At 35.2% G+C, this 24,444-nt stretch overlaps 1 protein-coding gene across 5 annotated transcripts in view; it reads left to right on the top strand.

The window, feature by feature from the left end:
* C1H8orf34 (chromosome 1 C8orf34 homolog) overlaps positions 1-24,444 on the top strand; it is a 152,306-nt gene that overhangs the window by 76,542 nt on the left and 51,320 nt on the right. For all 5 annotated transcript variants that reach the window (XM_032127158.1, XM_032127125.1, XM_032127134.1 and 2 more), the window contains one exon: positions 23,597-23,732. In XM_032127158.1, coding sequence (XP_031983049.1) covers positions 23,597-23,732 — 136 coding nt within the window. The remainder of the gene's footprint in view (positions 1-23,596; positions 23,733-24,444) is intronic.

The raw sequence follows: 24,444 nt of genomic DNA on the forward strand, positions 1-24,444 counted from the left end.
TACAAATTGTGAATATCTGGTTTGTGTCGTCTTGATTAATGTAGAAGCAAGTGAACTCAGAGAGCAACACTTGTCAAATGTGGCAGAATCATATCAAAAATTGTTGCTCATAAAGACTGCCACTGCTGTTCTCTTGTATACGTATTTTTATCCCAATTTTTGTAGGTCTGCTGGCAAAGCAGTTATTTAGGTATGGGGAGGGAATAAATGTGTAAGAAGGAGAAGAACTGCTGATGTTCAGCTAAGGCAGCTGCTGAGTTATATTTTTGTAAGAATAAAGGTTGTTGTTGTGATGAATTTGAACTTCATTTAGTTTTATTACATTTGTAATTAACTTAGCATGTAGTTAATGCTAGACTTACCAATGCTGACATTTAAATAGTGCTGGAAAATGATTTACAGATCAAGAGCATGACATAGTATATGATATAACGTGCTTAATCGAACATATGCACAAAACTACAGTCACTTGTATCAGGCTAAAACAACTAATTAGTGTGGAACAAAATGTATGTGAAACCCATAGTAGTCATCAAAATAGTCATCTTTCATTCATCCTCCTGCCTCAAAATTAATAGAATTATTCCTTGTTTTGTTGCAGTAATTATGATATCCTTTTCCTCAGTATAACATTGATATTATTTCTATAAAATGTTTATCATAAATAAGGTTAAAAAATAGCTTGTATGTACAGACCAGAAAAATAAACTCTAAATAAATGTATAGAACTTAAAATAAACTTTAAATAAATGTATAGAACTTAAAAAATGGGCTCAGCATCTCCAGCTTCAGTTGTTTAGAATTTTAACCAATTTGATACTTTCGCTTTAAGATAAAATGAGTTTTGCTTTTAACATAACTTCTTCTCAGCTGGTGTGTTCAAAAGACTTTGCATTGGGATAATAGGGACTATTTGATTGTTTTAAATTTTGATTAAAAGTACATGAAGGTTTTGCAATTAATTTATGAAGTATATGTTGATTACTCTAGAAAATAAGAAGTTAGTGATACAGCTCCTGTCAAACCCCTCCTACTGAACTTAATTTAGAATTTGTTTTCTTCTAAGACGTTGTAGGTTAAATGGGTTTAAAAGGTTTCCTTCTCGCCAGCAAAGAATATTTTTCATTGTGTATGTATTGCTTTCTCTTTTCAAACTTTAATTCATACTTTTAGTTTGTAGCACACCTGTTACTTTTTTAGAATTGTGTGGGAAAGTTGAATTTTAAATGGTTCTAATCCTGACACTATTTTTCTGGCAAGTTGTTTAATGTCTGACTATTATAGGGATTTGGATTTTTTATTATTTGATTTGTTTATACAAAAACCTATCTCAAGTAATTGACTGAGTTAAGTCTGTTGAAAGAAGGGAGAACTTGTGGTTTAAATAAAGAAAACCCCTAATACTTTTCTTTATCTTATAAGGGAAAAAACGATTAGTTTTGGAAATTGTTTTGTAAAAGGAAACAGGGCATTGAGATATAATCACCTACTTTTTAAGGGGTTCTTGCTATAAAATATTAATAGAAGTCCTTGCTCTGTGAAAATGAAAGGCTCAAAAGTCTATAAGGCAAAAGACAGTGCTGATAGATTCTTGTGTGTGTGTGTGTGTGAGTGATCACTTCCACACAGAAGATTAGGGGAAAAAACAAGCTAATACTATTCAAAAGATGCTTCTAAATAATATCTATTTCTAGAGCATCGGTATTATTCATATTCCCTTCAGAGAGATCATATCTAATAGGTTATGATGATCATTATAAACAGATGTAGGCTTGCACAGATACTGTTACTGAAAACCATCACTAGCTCAACTTAAACTTTACTCTAGAGAGTATTTACCTGAATCTGTGATGCAGCTCAACTGTAATTCCTGGGAGATAAGAACGCAGAATGGAGAATAGTGTGAATTATTTTGTTGGGGTATGTCATGCATTAACTGAAGTGAGTTACAACGAGCAGGAAAAGAGTGCAAGATAAAAGAATGGCATAATTGTAACTTAGCTGGCAAAAAAATAAAGTGAATTTATAGGGATTTACTTTGTGACAAAACTAAAACTCCAGAAGAGTTTCAAGGAGCAGTCCCTTAGTAAGCTCTATCTTCACTAAGTGGGTTATCAAACATAGGACTAATTTTTTTTTTTTAAGTGTGAACAGACCTAAAATGGCAGGATGCTTAATCACAGCTTGAGAAATACTAGACTTAGGGTTCTATTGCGTATGTCATTTGAACTCCTTGTTAGAATATATGCTTAGAATGTCATTTTTCAATATATGATTACATTTTCACTTGTTCTCTGTGCTTGTTTCCAACCAAGTCCATCCTTCACTTTTCTCTCCATTTGCAATGCATTCCATCATTTCTGCTGCTTGGTGAAACAATGCTGGCAAGTGTCCAGCAGAACAAACAATGAGCAGCTATCCAATACTGGAGCCTTTCAAAGGAATGTATGATGTCGAGGTAGGATATTCACCAGGTAGGATACACCTGTCAGTATCCCTATATGGTAGGCAGAATAAGCTCCTAGCCCTAAAAGCTTTTACTAAATTTGGATAAATTTGAAGTTTTAAGACTTTTAAAAGGAGGCTGCATTGACCAGGTTTTCCACAGAAGTGTCAATAAGATGTTTGATAGTTATGAAGTTCTCATGAGTTTTGGATTCCTGCCTCAGTGTCTGAAGTCTAAGAACTCCTTGGTAAAATAGATACTTGTCTTAACATGGGCAGACGTTCTTCTGTGTTCCTTACGCTTAGTAATGATAAAACCAATGAACTCAGTAATATTTTCTTGTAAATCTTTTGAGATGTACAAGAAGTTAGGAAAAAAACAAGATGAAATTGCAAATATTTATCATTATTCTAAGAAACTGAAAAACAGTTGTACTGTTGTTCAAGAGTTGAAGGTTTACTTCTCAAAAGCATCTTTGTCTTAAGTAACTTTTTCAGGGTGATGGGTGAAGTAAATCTACAGAATCAGATTAAGTAATCTGCAGAACCATGTTCTTTATTTTTCAGAAAATAAATGTCAGTTTTTCCAGCTGAAGTTCAGTACATATGTGAATGACCTCAAGTAATCTCCAGCAAAAGTCTGTGATGCACAAATATATGTATGTATATATAATCATAGAATCATAGAATGATTTGAGTTGGAAGGGAACTTAAATATAATCTAGTTCCAATCCCCATGCCATGGGCAGGGACACCTTCCACTAGATCAGGTTGCTCAGAGCTCCATCCAACCTGGCCTTGAACACTGCCAGGAATGGGGCAGCCACACCTTCTTCGGGCAACCTGTTCCAGTGCATCACCACCCTTACAGTTAAGAATTTCTTCCTAATACCCAATCTAAATATACACTCTTTCATTTTGAATGTATTTCCCCTCATCCTGTCACTACATGTTCTTGTAAACAGTCCCTCTCCATCTTTCTTGTAGGCTCCCTTCACGTATTGGAACAATTAGGTCATCCCGAAGCCTTCTCTTTTTCAGACTGAACAATCACAATTTTTTTAGCCTAATATTTGGGTTTTTTCTGTGACTACTGGATTTTGCTTCTTTTTGTTACAAATAATAGGGTATTATTAATTCATTGCCATGAACATGAATATTGTCATGATATTACAGATTTGAAGTCAAGAATTGCAGTCTAAGTATGGATGTTGCAGCATTCCCATAGTTTGTTGCCAATAAAAGGGTAGGGCATTTCCTGTGAGAAGCACTGACATCTTTCTTCTATGTTTTCCTGTACCATGGGGATCACTGAAACTGGCAGAGTATTTTTAAATTGCAATTAAGGTTTGAAATTTTGACATTTTTGAATCATATGCCTATTTAGACACACCTCAAAGAAAAAGTGTGAATATTAAGGTGGACTGAAAAGCAGACATTGTTTTTAGTATTTTCTTTAAATGTTCTGTTCCAAGTAAGGAATTTGTAAATCTCTTTGTGTGAAGATGCCTGATTCCGCTGCTGCAGGCTGCTGAAAATGGCATTCTTAACACTTTCTCAGCTACTGTTAGTGGTGGACAAACAAGAATGTCATTTTCACAGAGGAGCTGCTGGGACCTGCAAGATCTGTGGCTCAGGGGCAGCCCCTCTGTGAGTTGTGCAATTACAGGCCGGGGCTATAATGGCTCAGAATTTACAAGCATGGTGTATGTCCAGATCTACAGTTAAGGGACAGGGTTATTATGCCATGTTGACTTCAACGTGCAGCATGTAAACCTGATCTTTGGTTAGAACTCTAGCTTCTTTAAACTGCAGGCTTCCAACTCTTTCGAAATTCCCAGCCCTTGTACTCTGAGAGCAAATGCTGACTGCTGCCCAGTAGGCTTTCTCAGGCTGGTGTGATAGCAACAGTGTAGGTTCCAGCAACACCATCTCTGAGGATTTCCTGCCAAAATCTTTGCTGCTGGGTAAAAAAGCTGGTATAAACCTGTGCTGTACTGGGTAGAAATATAGAAAACCTGGTACTGTTTTGAATTAAATATGCTTCAACTTAATGACGTAGTACTTTTGAGTATAGCTGAGACACGGACATCTGAACATCAGTCTTCCACTGTTAGTGTGAAGACAGTTGTTGCTGAAATATATTTGGTGATGTTCAGCTAGAAAAGATACTAGCATGAATCATGCTTGAAATACAGAGCAGGTAACACCAAAGTTATCTTTGTCAGCTCAGAGTTGTTTTTCCTAAAAGAGGAAATGAGCATCTGAAATACTGTTGGTGATCATCAAAGTACATTTCTGTTTTCAGTGGTCCAGAACAGTTGTGCAGTTCTGAAAAAGCTTGTGCTCTTTTTACCTCTAGAGAGGCATTGCTTAACTAACAGTTTGGCAAATACTTCTGTCTCTGGTGTTACATATTTTAACAGGATGGGCTCTGAGCTATTGTCCTTTTGCATGCTTGGCTAACAAAATGAGCTGAAATTTAGGGAATAAATAGTGCTTCTACCCCCTAGGCATTGTATAATTTCTTAAAAGCCGTCAGCCCAATACCAAATGAACGGCTCTTGGCTGTGAAATAGATAATGTTTTCTTGGTGTAACCAGGCTGCGTGAAAGGGGAAGTTGCCAGCATTTACAAAACCATTTAATACATGGAATGGTTCTGACACAATTGCAAAGGCAAGGCAAACCCACATTTCTTTACAATAATTTTTGCCACAGTACAAAATTTGTGAGAGCTTGGAAGTTACACTTTGACCCTTATTGGTGTAATGTTGCATTTATGCAGCATTTCAAGTAACTTCTATATCAAGATTAGTTATGATCATGATTAGCAGAATTCAAGAACATATAATCATGTTCAGTGTTTCATAGTGAATAGTTGAATTCTATTTTGTTGGCTGATTGAGCTCCCCTGATTAAAAAAATTTGTCACTGTGTATCAGAACCATTATTTTACACCCTGCCATTCAAAGAATAGTCATGAAAAGTGTTTTCTTTAGTGTTACTGGCATCACTTTGGTGATAGGTAAAATAACAGTTTTGTGTCAGCTGGTATGTAATGTCCCAGTGTCATTAATTCACACTGAATATCTTTGAACAAATATCTTTATTTGGAAAATTGTGGAGCCCAGTACTCGTTTATTAACCAGCATCCTGTGTAATGAAAATAGAAAATAACCTTTTCTAAAGTAAGTGCTTATTTTGCATTAAAACTAAAACCAATTGAATTTATTACAAAATTTGTTTCAGAGTATGACCAACTTTAAAAAATTGTATTTAAGTTTTTGTATGAATTTACCTTTGCAGTCTGGTTAATTTTTAGTTAGCTGCTTAATAGGTTCAGTTCTGAGAAAGAAGACATCAGAGGAGTTTCCATATAAATATTTCACAACTTCTCATAAGAAATATGTTGTTAGGATGTGAGCTGTAACATTGCTTCTGAGGCTAATGTTGGTCTCAAATACTAAACATTTACTTATTGCTTCTCTTTCTCTCAATATTTGGTAAACCAACCATTTGAGTATAAGAGATTTTTCTCTGCTTTTGAAAGGTGTGTGTTCATAGTAATGTCAATTTTTTCTCCTTAGAAAGCCACCAAAAGGGGATGTTTCTAGTGACTAGGCTTGAGTGCAACGATCTTTTCCTTTTTGAGTGTGTGTATTTATGATTCATGAAGGTGTTGGCAAAATATTGGCTACTACGTACTAGTAGGGATGACTTGGACTTTCATAACAAACTTTTGCCATAACCTCAAACAAAAGGATACTAAGGAGATAAAGTAGTCATAAAGCAAAAAATGAAGTGCTGTCATGGGTTAATATCTGCCCATGTGGCAAAATAATAATAATTAATAAATACATGATGCATTTTAATATTTATTATTTTAGCAATCCAGTAGCAGTAAGTTAAATATTCTAATATATTAGAATGTTACAGTTTAATGGGAGGTGCATGATAAGTGAGGTGATATTTATTACATTACACTAAAATATCCAAGATGGTCAGGGCCAAAAACAAGTGAAGAATTTTCTAAAAATTAACAATATTATATTAGGTGTCTTTTGTGGTTGAGAAATGTCCATGAACAGATTAGAAAGAATGATTTGTCCTACTGCTACAGTCTTCAGACAACTAAATTAAAATGAATGGTTGTGATGATATGTTTGCAGGCCCAGAACAGCTGTGAACATAAAAGGAGCCAGATACCTTTGACCCATCCTGTTAGGTCAAAATAATAACACTGTCTACACTGGATATCCTGCTTTCCTGTGTCTTTCAGTTGTTCCTGTGTGTATCCAGTGAGCTATCCTCATCCCAGTTTGGTATAAAGCCTCTCTGTTCTAGGCACCCTCATCTCAGAGCAGATGCAGCAGAAGGGAAGGACATTGGAAGGTGTGAGAGGGAAATGACTGAAGACAGACAGAAGTTGGAGAGTTTTATAGATAGCAGTTTAGAGAAGGAATGAAAAAGGGCATGCAAAATCATTAGTGAGTATAAATTGATTCTTACTTGGCTTCTGACAGACTTGCCGCAGGAGATTGTTGGCTGGAGTTGTTGCCACCCTCAGCCATCTGCCTTGCCCTGCACGTTTAATAGATATGGAAGCCCTCAAGGCAGAGACATCTGATCTGCTTGTAAATCAACTTGTGAATCACTGTTGTTTTCAGCCCAGTGCATTAAGGAGAGCTCTTTCTGCCTAGGAGAGTAGCACTGTCTGGCAGAGGAGGGAAAGATGCTTTCTCCTGGTAGCAACTTCAGGCAGGGTGAGTCTGCCAGAGACCTTACGTATTCAATATTTCAAGGACTAAAGCTTACTACTAACTACTGAAAGCTGATAAAAAAGGAAATGTTTGTTTTACCCGGGGTTTATTTCAGTGAGGAAAACGTTCACAGAAACACAAGTGATTTTAGCGTGATGTAACTCAATAGTGATATCGCCTGTATATTGTTTTTCACCCTGTAAGTTTTCAGCCCCTGTTTTCCAGTGAGGTTGGTTTTGTGTGGACTTAGATGATTTTGTAAGGCATGCCCCTCAGTCTTTGAGTTCTAGCCCTTTTAAATCTACTGTCAATTTTCAACTGAAACTGACAGTTTTTTAATCCAGGAAATTTCCTCCAATTCCCTGGAAGTTGGTATTTGCCTAGAAGACAATCTCATTAGTACCATCCTGAAGCTTCAGTACAATGTAAAGAGTTACTACTGCAGATTGATCACTATTATGGCTCTGAGACAAGCAAAGCGTCTGCTGGCTTGCTGAAGCATTTTGGGACAAGCTGTTTGAGTTAATGTAGAAGAGGAAAAGAAGAAAGGTGGGTAGAATTACTAGAGAGGGGATACTCTAAGAAATATGGAGGGAAACAGCTGATATTAGCGTGAAGGAATTATTGAGATGTAACACAAATCCCTGAGAATTCAGGATGCATTAGGTTTGTGGCTTACAGAGTAACTAACTCTACCTTTCTTGTGTGTTTTAATTTCCTTATCAGGATGAATTTTAATTTTATTGTATGTTGCAAGATGTGTGCTTTTACCATTGTACATGATACCAAATGCAATCCTGAATTAAAAATTTAGAAGATAAATGTAATTGTAAATGCTGCAATCAGCAAATAATATGTAAAGCAGTGAATAACATGGGAGAATGCAAACTTGTTAAATTACCTGTTCTTACTTGGAAACAGGATATTAAACTTATACTAGAAGGCTGTTGCTTGGCCAGACATTCTTTTTATAGTGTATTGCATGTGAAGAGCTTCTGAGAGTGTTCTATTTTGTAAAATTAAATGGGAGTGGAATACTGGTTGTAATTGCTGAAATCAAAAAAAGAGGACAGAGGAAGAATAAACATGGAGAGGAAAGAACAGAGTGAAGTAAGAGGTTATTTATAGCTAAGTACAAAAGGAGCAAATGTGGGTTTTCCACATGGGAGCTCCTCTGACATTTTCAGAGCTCAAAATGCAATTTGAAGAGCCTTGATAAAAATGAGCAGAGAGTGAGATTGAAAACAAGGAAGTGAATAACAGCATTTCAACACAGGTCTTCAGCCCACCTAAAATTTCAAGTATTCCATTTATCTTCTTTGATTGCTGCCTTAAGAAATTACATGATTGAACTTCCATCAGGTAAAATTATGAGTACTGCAGTAAAAGCCCTGCAAGAAAAGCATAGTTTCAAACACTCCAAGTCAGATACCACTACCAGTGCCACCTTTTGTAAGTGTAGGCCTTTCTGAGCAGACCAAGAATCTCATTAGCCTTTGCTGCGTTTCACAGGGTCGCTGTGGTACACAATACTTTGGGTTTGCAAGTTCACTGTAGTAACTGCACTGCACCTGCTAACATCAAAGGTAGTGCTGTTACCATTTTCTTTAATGACCCAGCATTCATGAAGCCGTCGTTCTTTGTATGTGAATATACTGGCAGTAGGTGTTATTATATCTAGGACATTTTGACAATTATGAAGAAAGGGCAAAATGTAGTGAAGGCTATACTTCAAGAGAGGTGGTGGACTGGAAGTCTGTGGAGACAAAAAGAATTCAGGAGATGAGAAATTCACAAACAGAACAATTACTGAAAAGATAAATCAGGGGTAATCATCACTTTATAAAATCACAAAATAGGAATGCTGAAAATAAGTAAAAAATAACCTAAAGAAGCATTTCAACTGAAGGCTGGGCTGTCATCAGTTATCATAAATAGCTACTGGACCCTGTGCATAATTAGTGAGGACTAGAAGGGTGAGGGAGAGACAAGTACAATAAGAATATGCACTAAGTAACAAGTCTATTAAAAGAAAGCATGGCCATGGGCAAAGATTAGGAAAGAAAGAGGAAATATGCTAGATTTAAATATAAGGATCCAATTTATCTTTGATATTAAGTAATTTGAAGTTAATGGAGTTGTAAAAAGTAAAAGTAGACACCGGAGGCTGTTGTACATAACTCTATTTGGAGTCCTTTCCTTGTTTCACTTTTTTTTTTTTCCCCCTGAAGTTGGGAGTGTTGATTTAATCTAAATATCAATTTTTGAAGCAAATTTATGTTCTAACCTTTTGCTTTGGAGTTGTGAAAGTTTTGACAGTTTCTGTATGTTTCTCTGTACTTAACTACTACTGCAGTGATCTCAAGATAATACATACAATATTTGTGCATAAACTAAATGCAAAGCAAGAGTTGTTAAAGTAAAATTTAAAAATTAAATTAAAATCCTAAATTAAAATTAAATCCTAAAATTAATTTCTAATATCTAAAAAATACTTAGTCTAATTGTAGGCTATAGGATTTCAGTCCTATTCCAAGGAAAATAGAAATGATATTTTAGATGATTTAGTATTGCTATTTTCTATGAAGATGCTTCCTGGTGGTATCTTCTATTTTAACTTAAATAACAAACCGTTGCCCTGTTTTAATGTAGCTGGTTTTATACCATAGACACTGAGTTGAAAACAAATATTAGGCTGTATTTTAAATTCAGCTTTTTTCATTGCCTGTTTAAGAGGGTCCATGCCTGAGCAAAAACCATCAGAGAAGATACTGATGAGTGAGTCACAGCTGAGCGCAAAATCAACGCGGCAAGAAAGAGAGAACCTTCCGAGAGATGAGCTCCTTGGCCCTGCTCGCTGTGGGTCACACAAGCAAGGCTGCTGGCATAAGGATGGGACAAGTTACTCAGCTGACATGGGGGACATGGGGTCTGACTCTTCCAGTGGCAGCACAGATTTAGTTTAGCTTAAACTGGTTGTGAAACTGCTCCTTGAACAATAAGCAGCACAGGGAGCACACTTAGAAGAGTTAAGTCCTGCTCCACTGCAGTAAAATATGAGTTTGGCCAGTGATGCATATAAAGCCAAGGTTTTGCTGTGAGGGAGTGAGATCATGGCAAGAAAGATGGTGAGTGACCTTTGGAAGAATATCTAGAGGTGAGGATGGAAATGGTTAGCAAAACATTGAGATATTGAGCATCTGAAAAAGAAATTAAAATTTAATAGGTTTTGTGTGTATGTATGTGATGTTAAATGCATAAAGTTTGTACATTCCTGGACTAAACAGCAGAGCTTACAGTGTTCTGTCACTTTGTGACAGAAGGAGTTTTAAACATGAAGGTTTCATTTATTGGCTTACTGTTTTCTAGGTTATATTGAGGTAGCCCAAATTTCTTCTCTGTAAAGAAATGGTATATCTTTGAAGTATCCAATAATGAAGGAATAAAATAGAAATGAAAAGAATTATAGTTGTTCCATTGTTTTTAATTCTCTTCATGGAAACTTTACAGTCCTGGGAATAATTAAATATAAATAAATATGCAAATAATAAGATTTGTCAGTTTTGATTTTTAACCAGATGCAAAGAGAGACAAATCCAGTTGTCTTCAAAAAGGTTGTTTCCTTTATTTCATTAAAACCAGAAGTTACAAAGAGATTGTTTTATGTTCAATATGATGAGAATAAAAACTTGAAAAGGTAGTGTAAATGAAACTATAAAAGTACAAAATTGTTCTTAAAAGCATAGTTCATAATAAAATAAGTGATAGTCACATATTTGTCCTTTTCAACAAAAGCAAAGAGCATACTTTCTTTTTGTCCAAAACATTCCTACATTATTGCAGAATTTAAAAATATTATTGACTTTAGTATTTTCCTATTTTTGAAGCTATAAATGCTGCCATTGAAGTATGAAAGTAATATTGCATGTAATCCTTTCTTAGTCTTCCTTCAGGTTTCTTCTGATGAGTAATTTCAGCTTCAAGATTGTTCAACAATTAAAGTACTGTCCAGCAGGCTAGAAAAAGTAATTTGTATTATATAAAAAATGCATTTATTGTTTTTAAATAATTATTAAAAATCATTATGGTTTATGTGAAGTGCAAATGAAGGCTAACTAATTTTATTCTGATATGTAATCTTTTGCCTAGCTAAACTGAAATCATGAAGCTTTGAGATTGAGAAGATAAGCCATGCTTGCCATGGTCATATTTTACAGTTTTCATGTAGAAATAGTCCTCTTGTTGCATGTAGATATCAGAGCACCTGAAGGAAGATCAGCTGGTTTCATGAACACAAGAGAATTGCGTTCATATCCTGCACATACCTTACACAGAATTGCCATTCACTGTGGTAGTTCCCTGTTACCATACAAAGAAGTAACTGAACATTTACATCCTTCTTGAGACATTGAACTGTGAACCAAAGCCCTCATTTCTCTCCTACACATAGGGAATACAGTCATTCCTAATTAATGCTTGCTTTAATGGAATTGTTTCCTCTTGCTCTCTAAAAAATTACTTTGGCACATCACAGGCAAATGCTTTTTCTTGACATATGGATTACTCTAATTTTTATTTAGGGTATTCAGAAGCTGAGTGAATCATTGTCATTTTTACATATCCAGAGGAACTTTATGTATAATTTAATCCCTGTTTCTGACTCTCAGTCAGTTGCTTAGTGTATAAATGACTAAAGGCAAATGTGAGTTAATGTCTGTGGAAAGACAATTCCTCAGAACGTCACAAGATTTAATTATTCAATCACTATCACCTAACTGCAGAAGTACTCTAAGTAATGTTTGGGGTAGAGGAGACTTGTCAAGGTGTCTGACAATAGTTTCCAGACCTGTTTCTCCATTTAGCTGTATGGGGAGATGTAACCATGCAGGGGATTTTATGGAATGGTTTTCATGCTTACTTGGATGTCCTTAGAGACACAGAAGAATCTTTTGACATATTTGAATATTTCTGAGAGGAACTGATTTTCCTGATGTTTTTCAGGAAATGGGTAGCAACTGGGTTATGTCCTCACAAATAATTAGATTGAATTTATCATTGTGGGTTTTTTTTATGAATATTCACAAAATGATTTGATAAAAACAATACTTTTTTTGGTGAAATTTGTTCTAAATGTATGTCTGGTTACCAGGGACAAAATGCTGTTAAGGTCTGACAGAGCAATAGTTATTTTTTTTGTCTTTGAATATTAATTTTCTATTGATGTGTTCAAAAGCATTGGTGAAACTTGAATAATATATTTGCTTAGGGAACCTAAACTCTTCAGTTAAAACTTCCAAATTCTATAAATATTGTAATTATACCACCAGTGACTTGGGAATTGTCTTTCTGATAGTCGGTTCTTTAGAATTTGTTTGGATTATATGGGTTTGATTTCTTTATATAAGACATAATTTATAATTTGTAAATGAGCAACAGTTTGGCAATAATTCACATCATATTGAATCTTCACATAGAGAAATTCTCCATAAAAATAGAACATTAATCATGTGGGGTACTTTCTCTGGTGTGTTGGGAAGTTGTGTCAGCCTTTTGAAATGGTTCTGAGCTTCTTAAACTTCTTAACCAGACTGTTTTGAAGTGTTCATCTGAGAAGGAACTTTGATGTTACATGGATAATTAGAAAGGTCATTTGGGAGCTGAAGAAAGGGTTTCTGTGGACATGCTGAAGCACTGTCAGATATTACAAACTGTTTCTTGTGTTTTGGGAAACTTAAAGGCTGTTAAATTTGAAGGAGTGCAATTTAATTGAGACGACATAATTTTATGAATGTCAATACATTGTATCAAATTTATGTGTAGGCTAGTTTCAGAATAATATTTGTATCTGTAATATGGAAATCGATAAATTGTTAAGTTTTGAAAATTTCTTTGATCACCTTTCTAATTTGTATTAATTTTCAAAGTAGCAAGACTTATCTATTAAGTCTGCATTCACTTAAAAAAATCTTTATACAGCTGTATCATAATATCAGAAATAATTTAATTCATGCACATTACCGTGGTTCAAGAATTTTAAAACAGATGAGGAAAAGGTGGTGAGAAGGTAAGACACTGAGTTGGTAATAAGCCTAGCAATCTTAGCCTGCTTCTCATGTTCAAGCTTATTTCCAAGTTCAATTGTATTAGATTTTATCAGCTTGGCATTGCTCAGTTAAATACAAAAAAAAAGGCTATGTTTACTTGGCATATGTAATACTTTAAAAAAAAAAAATTGAAAATCATATCTTTAATGTGGTAACACATAGTATTAAGAATCGTATGTTGATAATATATTAGGAATGCTTTTCCGAAGACATGTGAATATTCTGATAGAATCATAGTTTTGAAAAACTTTTATTCTGTGTCTTGAGAGAAGCAAGAAGCAAAATTACACTAAATTTTAGTTAAAGCAGCAGTGGTGAGTTGCAGATGGGGTATCATTCTGTTAATGTAAAAATGATACCTGGTTTGCTTTTATTTCTGATACTTCAATAAACACGTTCATATTCTGACTTGTTAGTGTTACTTAAATACCAGATGCTTTTACCCCTTAGGGTTATGGCTCTGGGAAAAGGGCTGAGCCTAACTGATTATGAAACTTGTTTTCATTGAAGAAGGTGGACCTACCTCCTCCTCTGTTCCTTCAGGCAGAGCCACAGGGCTCCTGTTGTTTCCTTTACATGGATCTTAATGCTTGTATTGAACCCTCAGTGTGCAGCTCTACAACCTCAGTGCAGCTCTACAACCTCAGTGCAGCTCTACAACTCTACCAACCCGCATACAGAAAATTCCACCAAAAATACAGTATTTTTCATATGCGTTCGTACCAGAGTCAGAAAAGAATCAAGCACTGATATCACTGGGAATGATAGAAAGGGGTAAGAGCATAGTAATAAGTGGGACTTTATCACTGGAAGCAAGCTGTTGGAATACAGAACTGAATCCTTAGTGACTACAGGTTAGCACCTTGGAGTGTGACCTCATTTATCCACCATTTGAGCTAGCAGTATTTCAGGGCCTGTGAGGTTTGCCAGTGTGCCTGAAGATTGAAAACCAAGAATTACTTGGCATTTTTGTGTTGAGCTAACTTTCTTCTTGGTGCAGTGCTACCTGTTTCCTTTTTGCTTGAAATAGATCTTTACTGCTGTATATTATTGAAGATGCTTTCAATTTAGACTTCTTAGTTTTTTTGGGTTTTGGGAGGTTTTTGGGTTTTTTTTTGTTCTTCATTTTCTCTGTTCTTTCTGTTGATGTGGTTTGTACTGTGACTTTGTCTTTATTTCATTTTTAGGTTTTCTATCAGTCAAACTGCCTGCAGTCTAGGAAATTAGTACAGATGGTTCTTTTTGAGAAGGAAAATATACTGAATTAGAACTTAACTCCTGTGATACGATGTACTCTTTTCTGCTGTCTCCATCCAGCATATGATGATTGTGCTTCCTACTGTTTTGTGTTTCCTTTACCCTTGTTTTTTCACAGCTCTTAGAGGAACATTTGATATCTGATGTTGAATTGGCATTCCATTCTAGAGTGTCTGACTCCCTCTTAGTCAGTGATAGAGTAGATAGAGTGGTTAGCCTGTGGCTTTTATCCTCCACAAGAGAAGGACATACAGTGACTGCCAGGGGATGTGGTTCACATTCTATTCCACTGCTGTGGACTCCAAAGTTAGACATCTCAAGATCTACCTGAGATTCACAGCTCTCAAATTAAGGAGCTAAAACCAAAGGGGAGAAACTTGCAACGTTTTAGATAAATGTTCAGTCTATGGAGTCATGGAAAATTCCACTGGAGTTCAATGGAGTCATGATTAACCTTCATATGTCTTGAGAAGCAGAATTGTCAAGTAAAATTTTCTGATTCATTTACAAGATGATTCTAATCTTGTGAAATGAGATATTCTGGAGAAATATGTCGTTCATATCCAGAAGATAAAGTAGTGTTGAGTAAAAGCAAACATATCTCTATGATGTTTAAGATAGTAGGCTTGAACTAACATTGCATGACCTAACATGCTGTAATGCCTGACTTATTTTTAGGCAATAATCTTGTCTTGGAATATTCAATGAAGGTGTAGCAACAAATTGTATTATATGTACCACTAGACTATTTTCCATTTCAGCCAGGTCTCTGTCTTGCATTGCAGAATGCTTGTGCAAGCATTGCAGCAAAACCAAAAACCTTATTTTCTCTTTTCCAAACCAAAAGCATGAGCAAACATAACCCAGTAGTGCACTGAAGTCATAGGTTACACAAAGCAATCTAACAGAACAAACAGCACCTATACAACATCTCCAACTGCACGTTTTTCAGTAACCTAAACTTTCTTTAAAAAGCATTTAGTCTTTAGTACTCTTCAGTAAAAAAGAAAAATTATTGGAAAACTGTGTGGTGTATTTGAAACTTTATTATGGATGTGTGGAATGGTTTTGACATACCTGCTAGTTTATCTGCTTGACCCAGCTGGGGAGGTAAAATTAAATTCTTTTTCTACCATCTTTGGAAAGATGTCAGTGATATGAATTTAATCAATGATTGAGGAAGAGCATGTACTGTCAGCAGTGATGGCATTGGTATGCTGATGGTATCCAGCTCAGTGTCTGCTTCTTGGAGTGTAGACAGTGCAGTCTTCCAGATGTCCCAGTGTCTGGCCATAATAGGGATAGTGATACAAAACAGATGGTCTTGTCTCAGGACAAAGCAGAGTTGATGCAAGCTGATAGAGGGATGGGGCTGGAAGAAATGGCAGAGCCTCGGTCGTTTGATGCCATGCTACACTCATCCTGGATTCACACTTAGCAGAGGTAGCAAGGAGGGCAGCTGTCCCTTTGCAGGTAGGCAGAAGTTGAAGAACAATAGAAAAGATCCACAGTATGTTTCTTCTAGTGTTTTCTCTAAGGGTTTTGGTAATTATCGTAGAATTACTGACGTTACTGTCTCAGTCAGGACTTGCACCTAGAGCTCACTAGGAACGTTCACATACAACATACGAAGTAACCATTGCTAAATGTGCCTGTGCACATAGAGAGTTTAGAGATTTCTTTGCTGTCTCCCTGCCTGCCCAAACTGTCTGGTCTGAGATCACTCATATATGAGTTCCTAAATTAAATGGAACTTTTCTAGCACAATAGATGCAATAGTGCCTGATTGAAAGGCACTTTTTCTAAAATGGGAGATGTGCTAGTTTGTCAGTAGAAAATTTAAGTTGTATAAGCATCTTGCTTCTTACTTAGTGTGTTTCTCTTTTCATGAAGAAAATTCTCTGAAGGACAAGTAAAATGTTTGACATTTTAGAGATATTTGGAATTAGAGATATTTGGAATTCAACCATTTTAATTTCAAAAAAAAAAGAAATTGGAGAAATAAGATATTTGCACTGTAGGTATTCTTATGTGTGTAGGTTTATGAAAGAGAGCATACATACTGACACTCCAGAAATCCTTGGACTAACAGTTTTTTTTAAAAAAAACCCTCTTGGAAGGTTCAGTGTTACTGGAAATGTTTGGCATAAGACTATTTGTAATTTTTATGCTTTGCCTCAACTTTCATTTTAATAAAAGGTGTGTGAATTTCCACTGGCCTCTCAACAGCTAGGATTAATCCAGCCAAGGAGCTGGTAGAGTAACTTATGACGCTGCAAAGAAATATGAATGTGGCCCTCAGTGCAAAAATTGATCAATAAAATGCTAATCAGGTTAATATTTTCTCTGATTGGCTAAAAATGCATTGTAGTTGCTCTATGTTTTGTAAGGTATATTGAACTAATGAATTATTATTCATTTTAGCTCATATTTGTAAAACTTCATATAAACAGCATGCAAATTATCAGTTTAATTCAAAATAGACTTAGTAAAGAAAAATGTAAGCAATAATGTAATGTGAAATTCAATATTACAGATATATATTGTAAGGCACATCTGTACTATGTTAACCAAATACACTTCAAAAATATTATGGCTGTCTCCTCTTTGTTAAAGAATAAAAAACCCAAACTGAAACCTTTTAAATATACATTCTTTTCTAATGCTTTGATATTTTCATTATGATAGAAGAAAAACTTAGGGATTTAAACATGGCTTTTTCTATTATTCTGAAAAAGCTTTTTTTGGTGGTTTTCTTTAAGAATGCAGAGTTGAACTGTGGCCTAAATTGCACATAAATATAGTGGTTGCAGGAATGAGTGACTTAAGCATTGAAACTGATTAGAAATATTGATCAAAATTTGCTTTAAATGTTAAAAGTTGCTTTACTTAAAGCTAAGGTGCAAAAAAAAAAAAAAAGGAAAATGTTTACCAAGGGAAAACATTAAAAAACCATTCCTTTAGATGCCTTCTCAAGTCCAGAATTTCCGGTGGTTTTGTGTATTATCTCATTATGACCTTTTTGAGGTTCTGTATTATTACTGTGCAAGCACTGATGTACAATTATGGCAATTGCAGTAATGCATTGCAGAATGTGATACAGCAAGTGAAATATTCTAAATTTTATTTTATTGGAAATGTAGAAGTAATTCAAGTGTTCCAAACAATAATAGATTCCCATTATTGTAAAAATAAAGTTTTTGAAATAATTCATTAGCACTGAATGAAACTGCCTGGTTGATAGCTTAGACCAATGAGTTTGAAATCCCTACTGGTAAGGAGCAACCATAGTTGTTTAGTCAGTTTTAGTGGCTGAACTGGTGGGTGAGCAGTGGTTATTAGGTGATGTTAGATCCCTGGCTTACCAGTAGGGGAATGATAAGAGGACATGATGCCAATTCTTTTCAGCTGTGGTTGTGGACTTTCTCATGTAAATAAAATGAGGCCATAATTTTGCATTCAGTGGTTTGGGCAGTTGAGATATCCAAGATTTGTGTTTTAAACTTCATCTGCCTAATTTGGAGCAAGGCTCTGAAGCCCCTGCACTGCATCTTATCCTCTAATCTGCATCTCATCCTCTAATTCAGTGTTCCATCAGTCTTGACCGCAAGTCATTTGTTTTCAGTCATAAACAAATATCATGCCTAGTAGAAAAAGGGAGAATAAGCAGGAGCCCTGTGGGCCAGTGCTTCATGTAGTTTTTCTAAGATACTGAAGCATGCTTTAATGAAACTAGAACATCTTCATCAGAAAAGGCTACCTCCAATGTTAATTCCAGTCCCAGCTGGGGGAAAATAGAAAGAGGGAGAAACTGAAGAAAGATTCCACTCACTCTTGTGGTTAGAAGTGAGAACTCGAATCAATGATTCATTGTCTATTTCGGTACCTGCAAACAATGCTGCTTTCCCTACTCCCATGTTGGTTTTGTGGTTTTTAGACTGTGGAGTGAATTTCTGCTAGATTGGCTCTGACAACTGATACAGGTAGAGGTAGATGTGCAAACTCAAGGACTCAGCAGCATCATGTTTCAGCTGGGTTTGTGTGCATCCATCAGTGAAAGCACAAACGTTTAGGGAATTTATTGTCAACTTGAGATGCTTCTTAAGTAAGATATCTTCAGAACATTGTGTTCAAAAATCTAAGGAGTAAAAGTCTCTTGATGTATTTAGAATATTTGTATCAAAAGTCTATGGCATGGGTCTGAACTAGGCAAAATTCTGGTATTTGAAGATGTTTTTGGAAAATCATATTAGAACATATGCACCAGACTAACAACGTTGTCTGCTCCATGACATTGAAGAAACAAAAGATGTCATGTAGTTAGTGTACTGCAGAAGATAACTCCAGTTTTCCATCTGTTGAAGCAAATATTTAAAATACCCTATTCAGGAGTGGAGCATCAGATATTCTAAGTTAATGATTCTTCTGTGTCTGGAAGCCTAAGTCGCATTATTTCTTTAGGAATTAATGTGGTCTTTTTTACTGGAATCTCTTGATATTTGGCAAGATAATTTATCCAAACCAAAGAGGATTGGTTTACATAGTAAGACACATAAAAGTATGACATATAAAGCAGCTTAGATTCCAAAAGCAGAACTTCTATCAGCAGTAGGATTTTGTTGATTTGCGTTTTTGGGTTTTTTCTTTGTTTGGTTTGTTGTTGTTTGCATTCTGGGGTTTCTTTGGTTGGTTGGGGGTTTTTTTTGTTTATTTCTTTGTTTTCAAATGAGATTAGTAGAGCCTATTAAGAGTCTGCGCATCAGCCAACAGGCCTTGACAAATCAATGCTATATACAAGGAATACGTCAATGTCTGCCACGATGTAAGAACACTACCTTGAGAAATTCATTGTTTCAAAGAAAGAGGCATTATTTTACTGGTTTACCAGAATTGCCTGGTGGCATGCAAGAACATAAATCAGAATTCATTATCTGAATTTTTACTCTTACATGAAAACATTTAGTGCTTTTCTTAGTATTAGACTGAACAGACAAACTGAGCTGTCATAGACTTCTTCCAGCTTTGAACCTTATACTACTTGAAGTACTCCTGGGAAATTACTACATGTTTTATAATAGAGGAAGGAGACAGAAGTGACTGGATCATATAAAATAGTACAACACATGAGCTGATGTACACATGACTGGATCATATAAAACAGTACAGCACATGATCCTTCTGTGCAACTAAGCTTTCACTGTGTTTTATAGGAGTTTTGCATAAGAAGAGCTCTGTCCTTAAAGTGAATGGTGTGCAAGTCTTATATGTGTTTGTAAAATGATTCCCAAGACAATAAGCAATCTTGCACAGTTTCTAGAATACTTGGCACTAGTGAGTGCCCCTTTCCCTCTCCCCATCGCTTCCTCCCAAAAAAGAGAGGAAGTAAATAATTGTAAACAATGTCCTATTTAAAAACATGACCTTTTTATTGGACTATATTCTTGTAGAGTTGAAATAGATAACTTTTTTCCCCCTTCCCTTTTTGGTGAAAGTTTTCTATTTAAAAAAATCACAAAGAATTAAGCTTAGTGCAGCATTATTATTAATCTAGAAAACATCTGGTTCTGTGCTGTGCTATATTACACTTGTGGTCTTTATCTCACTTTCAAGTATTTTTGTCTGTGGTTGTTTGGCAAAGCATGATGATTGCAGCTGTGTGAATTGATTTTGGTAAATTGCTGATTTGATAAAAATGTAAGGTTCTTTTTGCTTGATTCACAGGTACTTTTTTTAACCACATGGAACATATTTAATGGAAATTGCTATAGGACCGGGGCTGGGTTTTCACATACCCTATTCATTTAGAGAATAGCAGAGAGTGAACATTAAAGAAATACAGTGAACAGTCATGCATTAAAATAACAAACTTTTATTAGCATAAATGAGATTGCTTCATTTATGTGAACTTCCAGCCTATCACTTTACAAAGATAAATAACCGTTTTCTAAGGATTTGAGAAGTTTCACCGTATTCTTGTCTTTTGTGACACAAGCAGTCACCAGCTTGGCTTTTCTCTCTCTTTTTTCTCAGTGAATTACCTCATTGCTGCTCAATAAAATCATGGAGCCACTCAGCTATATCATTGCTAGTTGGTCTAGCAAAGAATACAAAGAAAGAGAAAAGATTCTGTGTCCAGACCCTGTAACTGCATTGACTTCTCAATGAAATCCTATTTTGCTAAGACTGGTTCTTTCCGATGGTACATAGAAACATCTGAACCTTTGAAGTTCTCTTTTTTTTTTCACTCTTAAAATGCTGTATTGCATTCATTGATTGTGTTTATATTAATAACTTTCCTATTTGTGATCAAATATTTTTCTGCAAAGCATACATGAATTATTATGAACAATATATACACATACATACAGAGTTTAGTACTCAAACTTCTGTGTGATTTATTGTTTTATTGCTGCCGGGTTTTGTCGTTTTGTTGGGGTTTTTTTTAATTAAAGGCCTTCGACAATGAATGTGGTTGATCTGGAAGATGGCATATAAACTTGCTTACAAACTCAAAAATCCCCATCCAATCCCATTTGGGTATTGCAAACCAGGCAGCTTCTCAAAGCCGTGTTGCTTTAGTGAGAAAAAAGTTCAATATCTGCACTGTAAATCTGAGGTATCCAGAAGAAACTGAAATCATTCCATGCTGATGCGGAGGTGCAGTAATCAAATTAAATCAAATGCTACAGTTAATCTTTGGATTTGGTAGATGGAATTATACTTCTCTGCTTAGCTATATTATTAACAGCTTTTTGTAGCTTGCCATGGACGAATTCCATCCCATGTTGAATTAGATCAATGAAAATTCCGTGAGAAAAATTAACAATTGTATATGATGTAAGGTTTTGGTATTTTAAATCTGCATTTTGTGTGCACATTACTGCTGTTGGTCTAACACCATGTGACAATAAATCAATACTGCATACTATTCTGCCTACTTGTCTATTGGCTACAACTACAGGCAGCTCTTGAATCCACATTTCTTGGACAAACTTTCACTTAATTTTCTCTTGAGAGAAAAAGGCTGGTAGTTGACTAAAAATGACAAAAAGGCATGGGTTTGATATACAAATTCAAACATAAAAGTTATCATGGAGGGCAGCCTATATCATTGCTTTGTTGAAACACTTACTCGTCTGAGAGCCAAAAGTTAATCAAGCAGAGAGCAGTAGAAAACCTTATTTAAAGAAATCACATCTGTTTAGTGGGAGAAAAGCCTGAGGCATATGCTTCAATTTCTTTTAAGCTGTAATTCATCCAGTGGTTTGCATCTGTTAAAAAATATGGAGATTTTCGCACCTCTTTAAAGCACAATTTAACTGTATTTATTTTAATATATAATGTGTTCCAAATACAGAATACCTTTTCTGAAATGACTCACAGATGATTGATTTCATAGCTCTCTTATCATATAACCTTCCAGGTCCTTTGAATTAGTTTGTGTATTAACCATACATGAAATTTAACAGAAAATATGTTGAAATGGTGTAAAATGATGACAGAAACTTCAGTACAGTTGTCAATTTATATCAAGGCAACAAATTGGCTGGTGGGGGGGTGGTGGGGAGGAGAGTTTTCTTAAGCAGTGAAATAAAACATTACAGAGAAGAAAATGTAGTTCAAGGACTTAGGTCACAAAATTTTCATTTGAGTTTAGCCTAGCTGTTATTGAATGTTGCATATTAAAATGCGTGTCTGCCCAAAAGAGTGTTGTTGACATAATCCTGACAATCTTACCACACTTCACTGAGTTTGAAGCACAGCAGTAAAAGTAGGGTCTATGAATTATAGAGGACAACGAGAAGTATTTCAGGAAAAGATTTGGGGGATTGTATCTCATTCTTTTGTGTCTGAAAAGCACCTTGGTTCTCCATTGTGTGTCTATAATGATTACTTGTGTATTTTAAGTTCTAATTGAATTTAATTGGATATTAATTCTAATATGCCTCCTCTGATTTTAAGGTTCTCTGTGATTTTTCTCCATCTGATATTGGGATTTAAAATCTTATTGTACTTCCTGCTTCATTTAGATCCTTTAACATTAGGTTTCTTTTGTAAATGTAAACATATGAAATATGTTTACATTTACAAAATGAACATATGTATGGAAGACATTTTAAGTAGATGATGACATACTGTGTACTGTAAACCATATGCATCAGTCAGTACATGGAATGGTTACATGGTCAGTATATGGTCATTTCATAGAAGCTAACCAGTGCTTTGCTAGTTTACATTTCAGTTAAAGTCTAATCAATTTATAAACAACTGAAAATTGGTATTTATAGATACATGAGGCATAGAGAACTTGCCTGTTTTGTGTTAGCAAAAATTATAGAGATTAATATCTAAAGAATGGCCTGACTGTAAACCAAGAGAATACATTTACAATCTGACTGAGCTACACTATTCCAATGTGATCTTGGGAAAAAAATTCCCTGAGAACCTCTGCAGTCTCCCTTTAAAATGTGAATGATTTTACAATAGCTGAAAATTCAGTTACTATTATGAGTTGCCCATATTACAGGAATATGGTAGATTTAAGTATGGATGTTATGGTCCCTTTCAATGTGATATATTTGTCCATTTCACATTTTCTGGGTTTAGCAGAACACTTTTATTTTAGCAATATTTTTTCATAGCTAAGTGAATAGATGATGAAAAAACCACAGAGGAGTAGCATACACTCAAAAAATTTATTTTTGTCTTCAATATGTCTTGCTATTGGACAGCATCTCTTGATGACAAGTTTTTTAGAAATGAACCAGATAAATAAAGATTTTAAAAATATGCAACATGGTTTGATGTGGAAATGATACTGAATATTTTTAAAGGAATCCCTTATAAGAGGATGATAATATAAAAAAATAAAAATGCTCTCAAATGTCTTTTCCCATTAGTATGCAAGTAATTGTGTTTTCTTCCTGATTTTTGAGCAGTTCCATTTTTTAGTGATTCTACAGGTGAGGCTCCTTTATTGCTACAAAATTTAACCATGTGTTCATCCCATCGTTCTGTCTTGTTGCAGAGGATCTTGATGATCTCAGAATGGAAGGAGTAACAAGTGTGGTATCTTCTGGGAGCAAATTCAATCAAACTCGAAGTGCTCATACGGCTGAGCCTCAAGCAAAGGTCACATTGAATATATGTGCAAGATGTGCCAGGTAAAATCAAAACAAAACCAGATCATGCTAACTAATGCATTTTTTCCCCAGGTATTTGGCTGTGTATTGTGCTTATGGGCCAGGTGATGACCTCTCCTGTGCTAGAAAAAAAAAATTACTTAGCTACTGACTACCCTATCACCTCTGGCATTTGAATGGTGCAACTTATGTTTATGCTTGATATGTCGCATCAACAATGCATCAAAGAACATAGTCTGAGGCCTTACTTCACAGCTTGAAACTATTTTAAGCCCTTCTGTCTCTGAATTTCATTAGTTATTTGAGCTTCTGTGGTTTTTCAGGGGATGAATCAGGGAATTTAAAGGTTCAAATCCAATTTGAAAAGCACCTGTATAAATGGAGATTTAGTTGCACAGGTGCAGTTCAGGATTTCAAATAGTTGCTTCTTAGTACTTTATAATCTCATCCTGTTTCATCTCTGAGAAATAATTTAATCAGGTTGAACCTCTTTTGGTTTTGACAGCTGGAAATAATTTTTGCATTTACAGTATGAAGGCCAAATAAACAGGTTGGTATTCCTGTAGCTTAGTCAACTCGAGAATGCAACACTAACAGAAACCCCTTAAATTTCCTGGATGAATTCTTCTATGTAGACAAAAGCTCATTTGGAGAAAGGATTTAAGCCTGTTTAAATGACAAAACTAGCCTTCTCACCCTTCTGTTAATGGTTCAGATTAACAAGAACAATACA

The sequence above is a fragment of the Corvus moneduloides genome, chromosome 1 (genome assembly GCF_009650955.1).
Source record: "Corvus moneduloides isolate bCorMon1 chromosome 1, bCorMon1.pri, whole genome shotgun sequence".
Taxonomy (NCBI): Eukaryota; Metazoa; Chordata; class Aves; order Passeriformes; family Corvidae; genus Corvus; species Corvus moneduloides.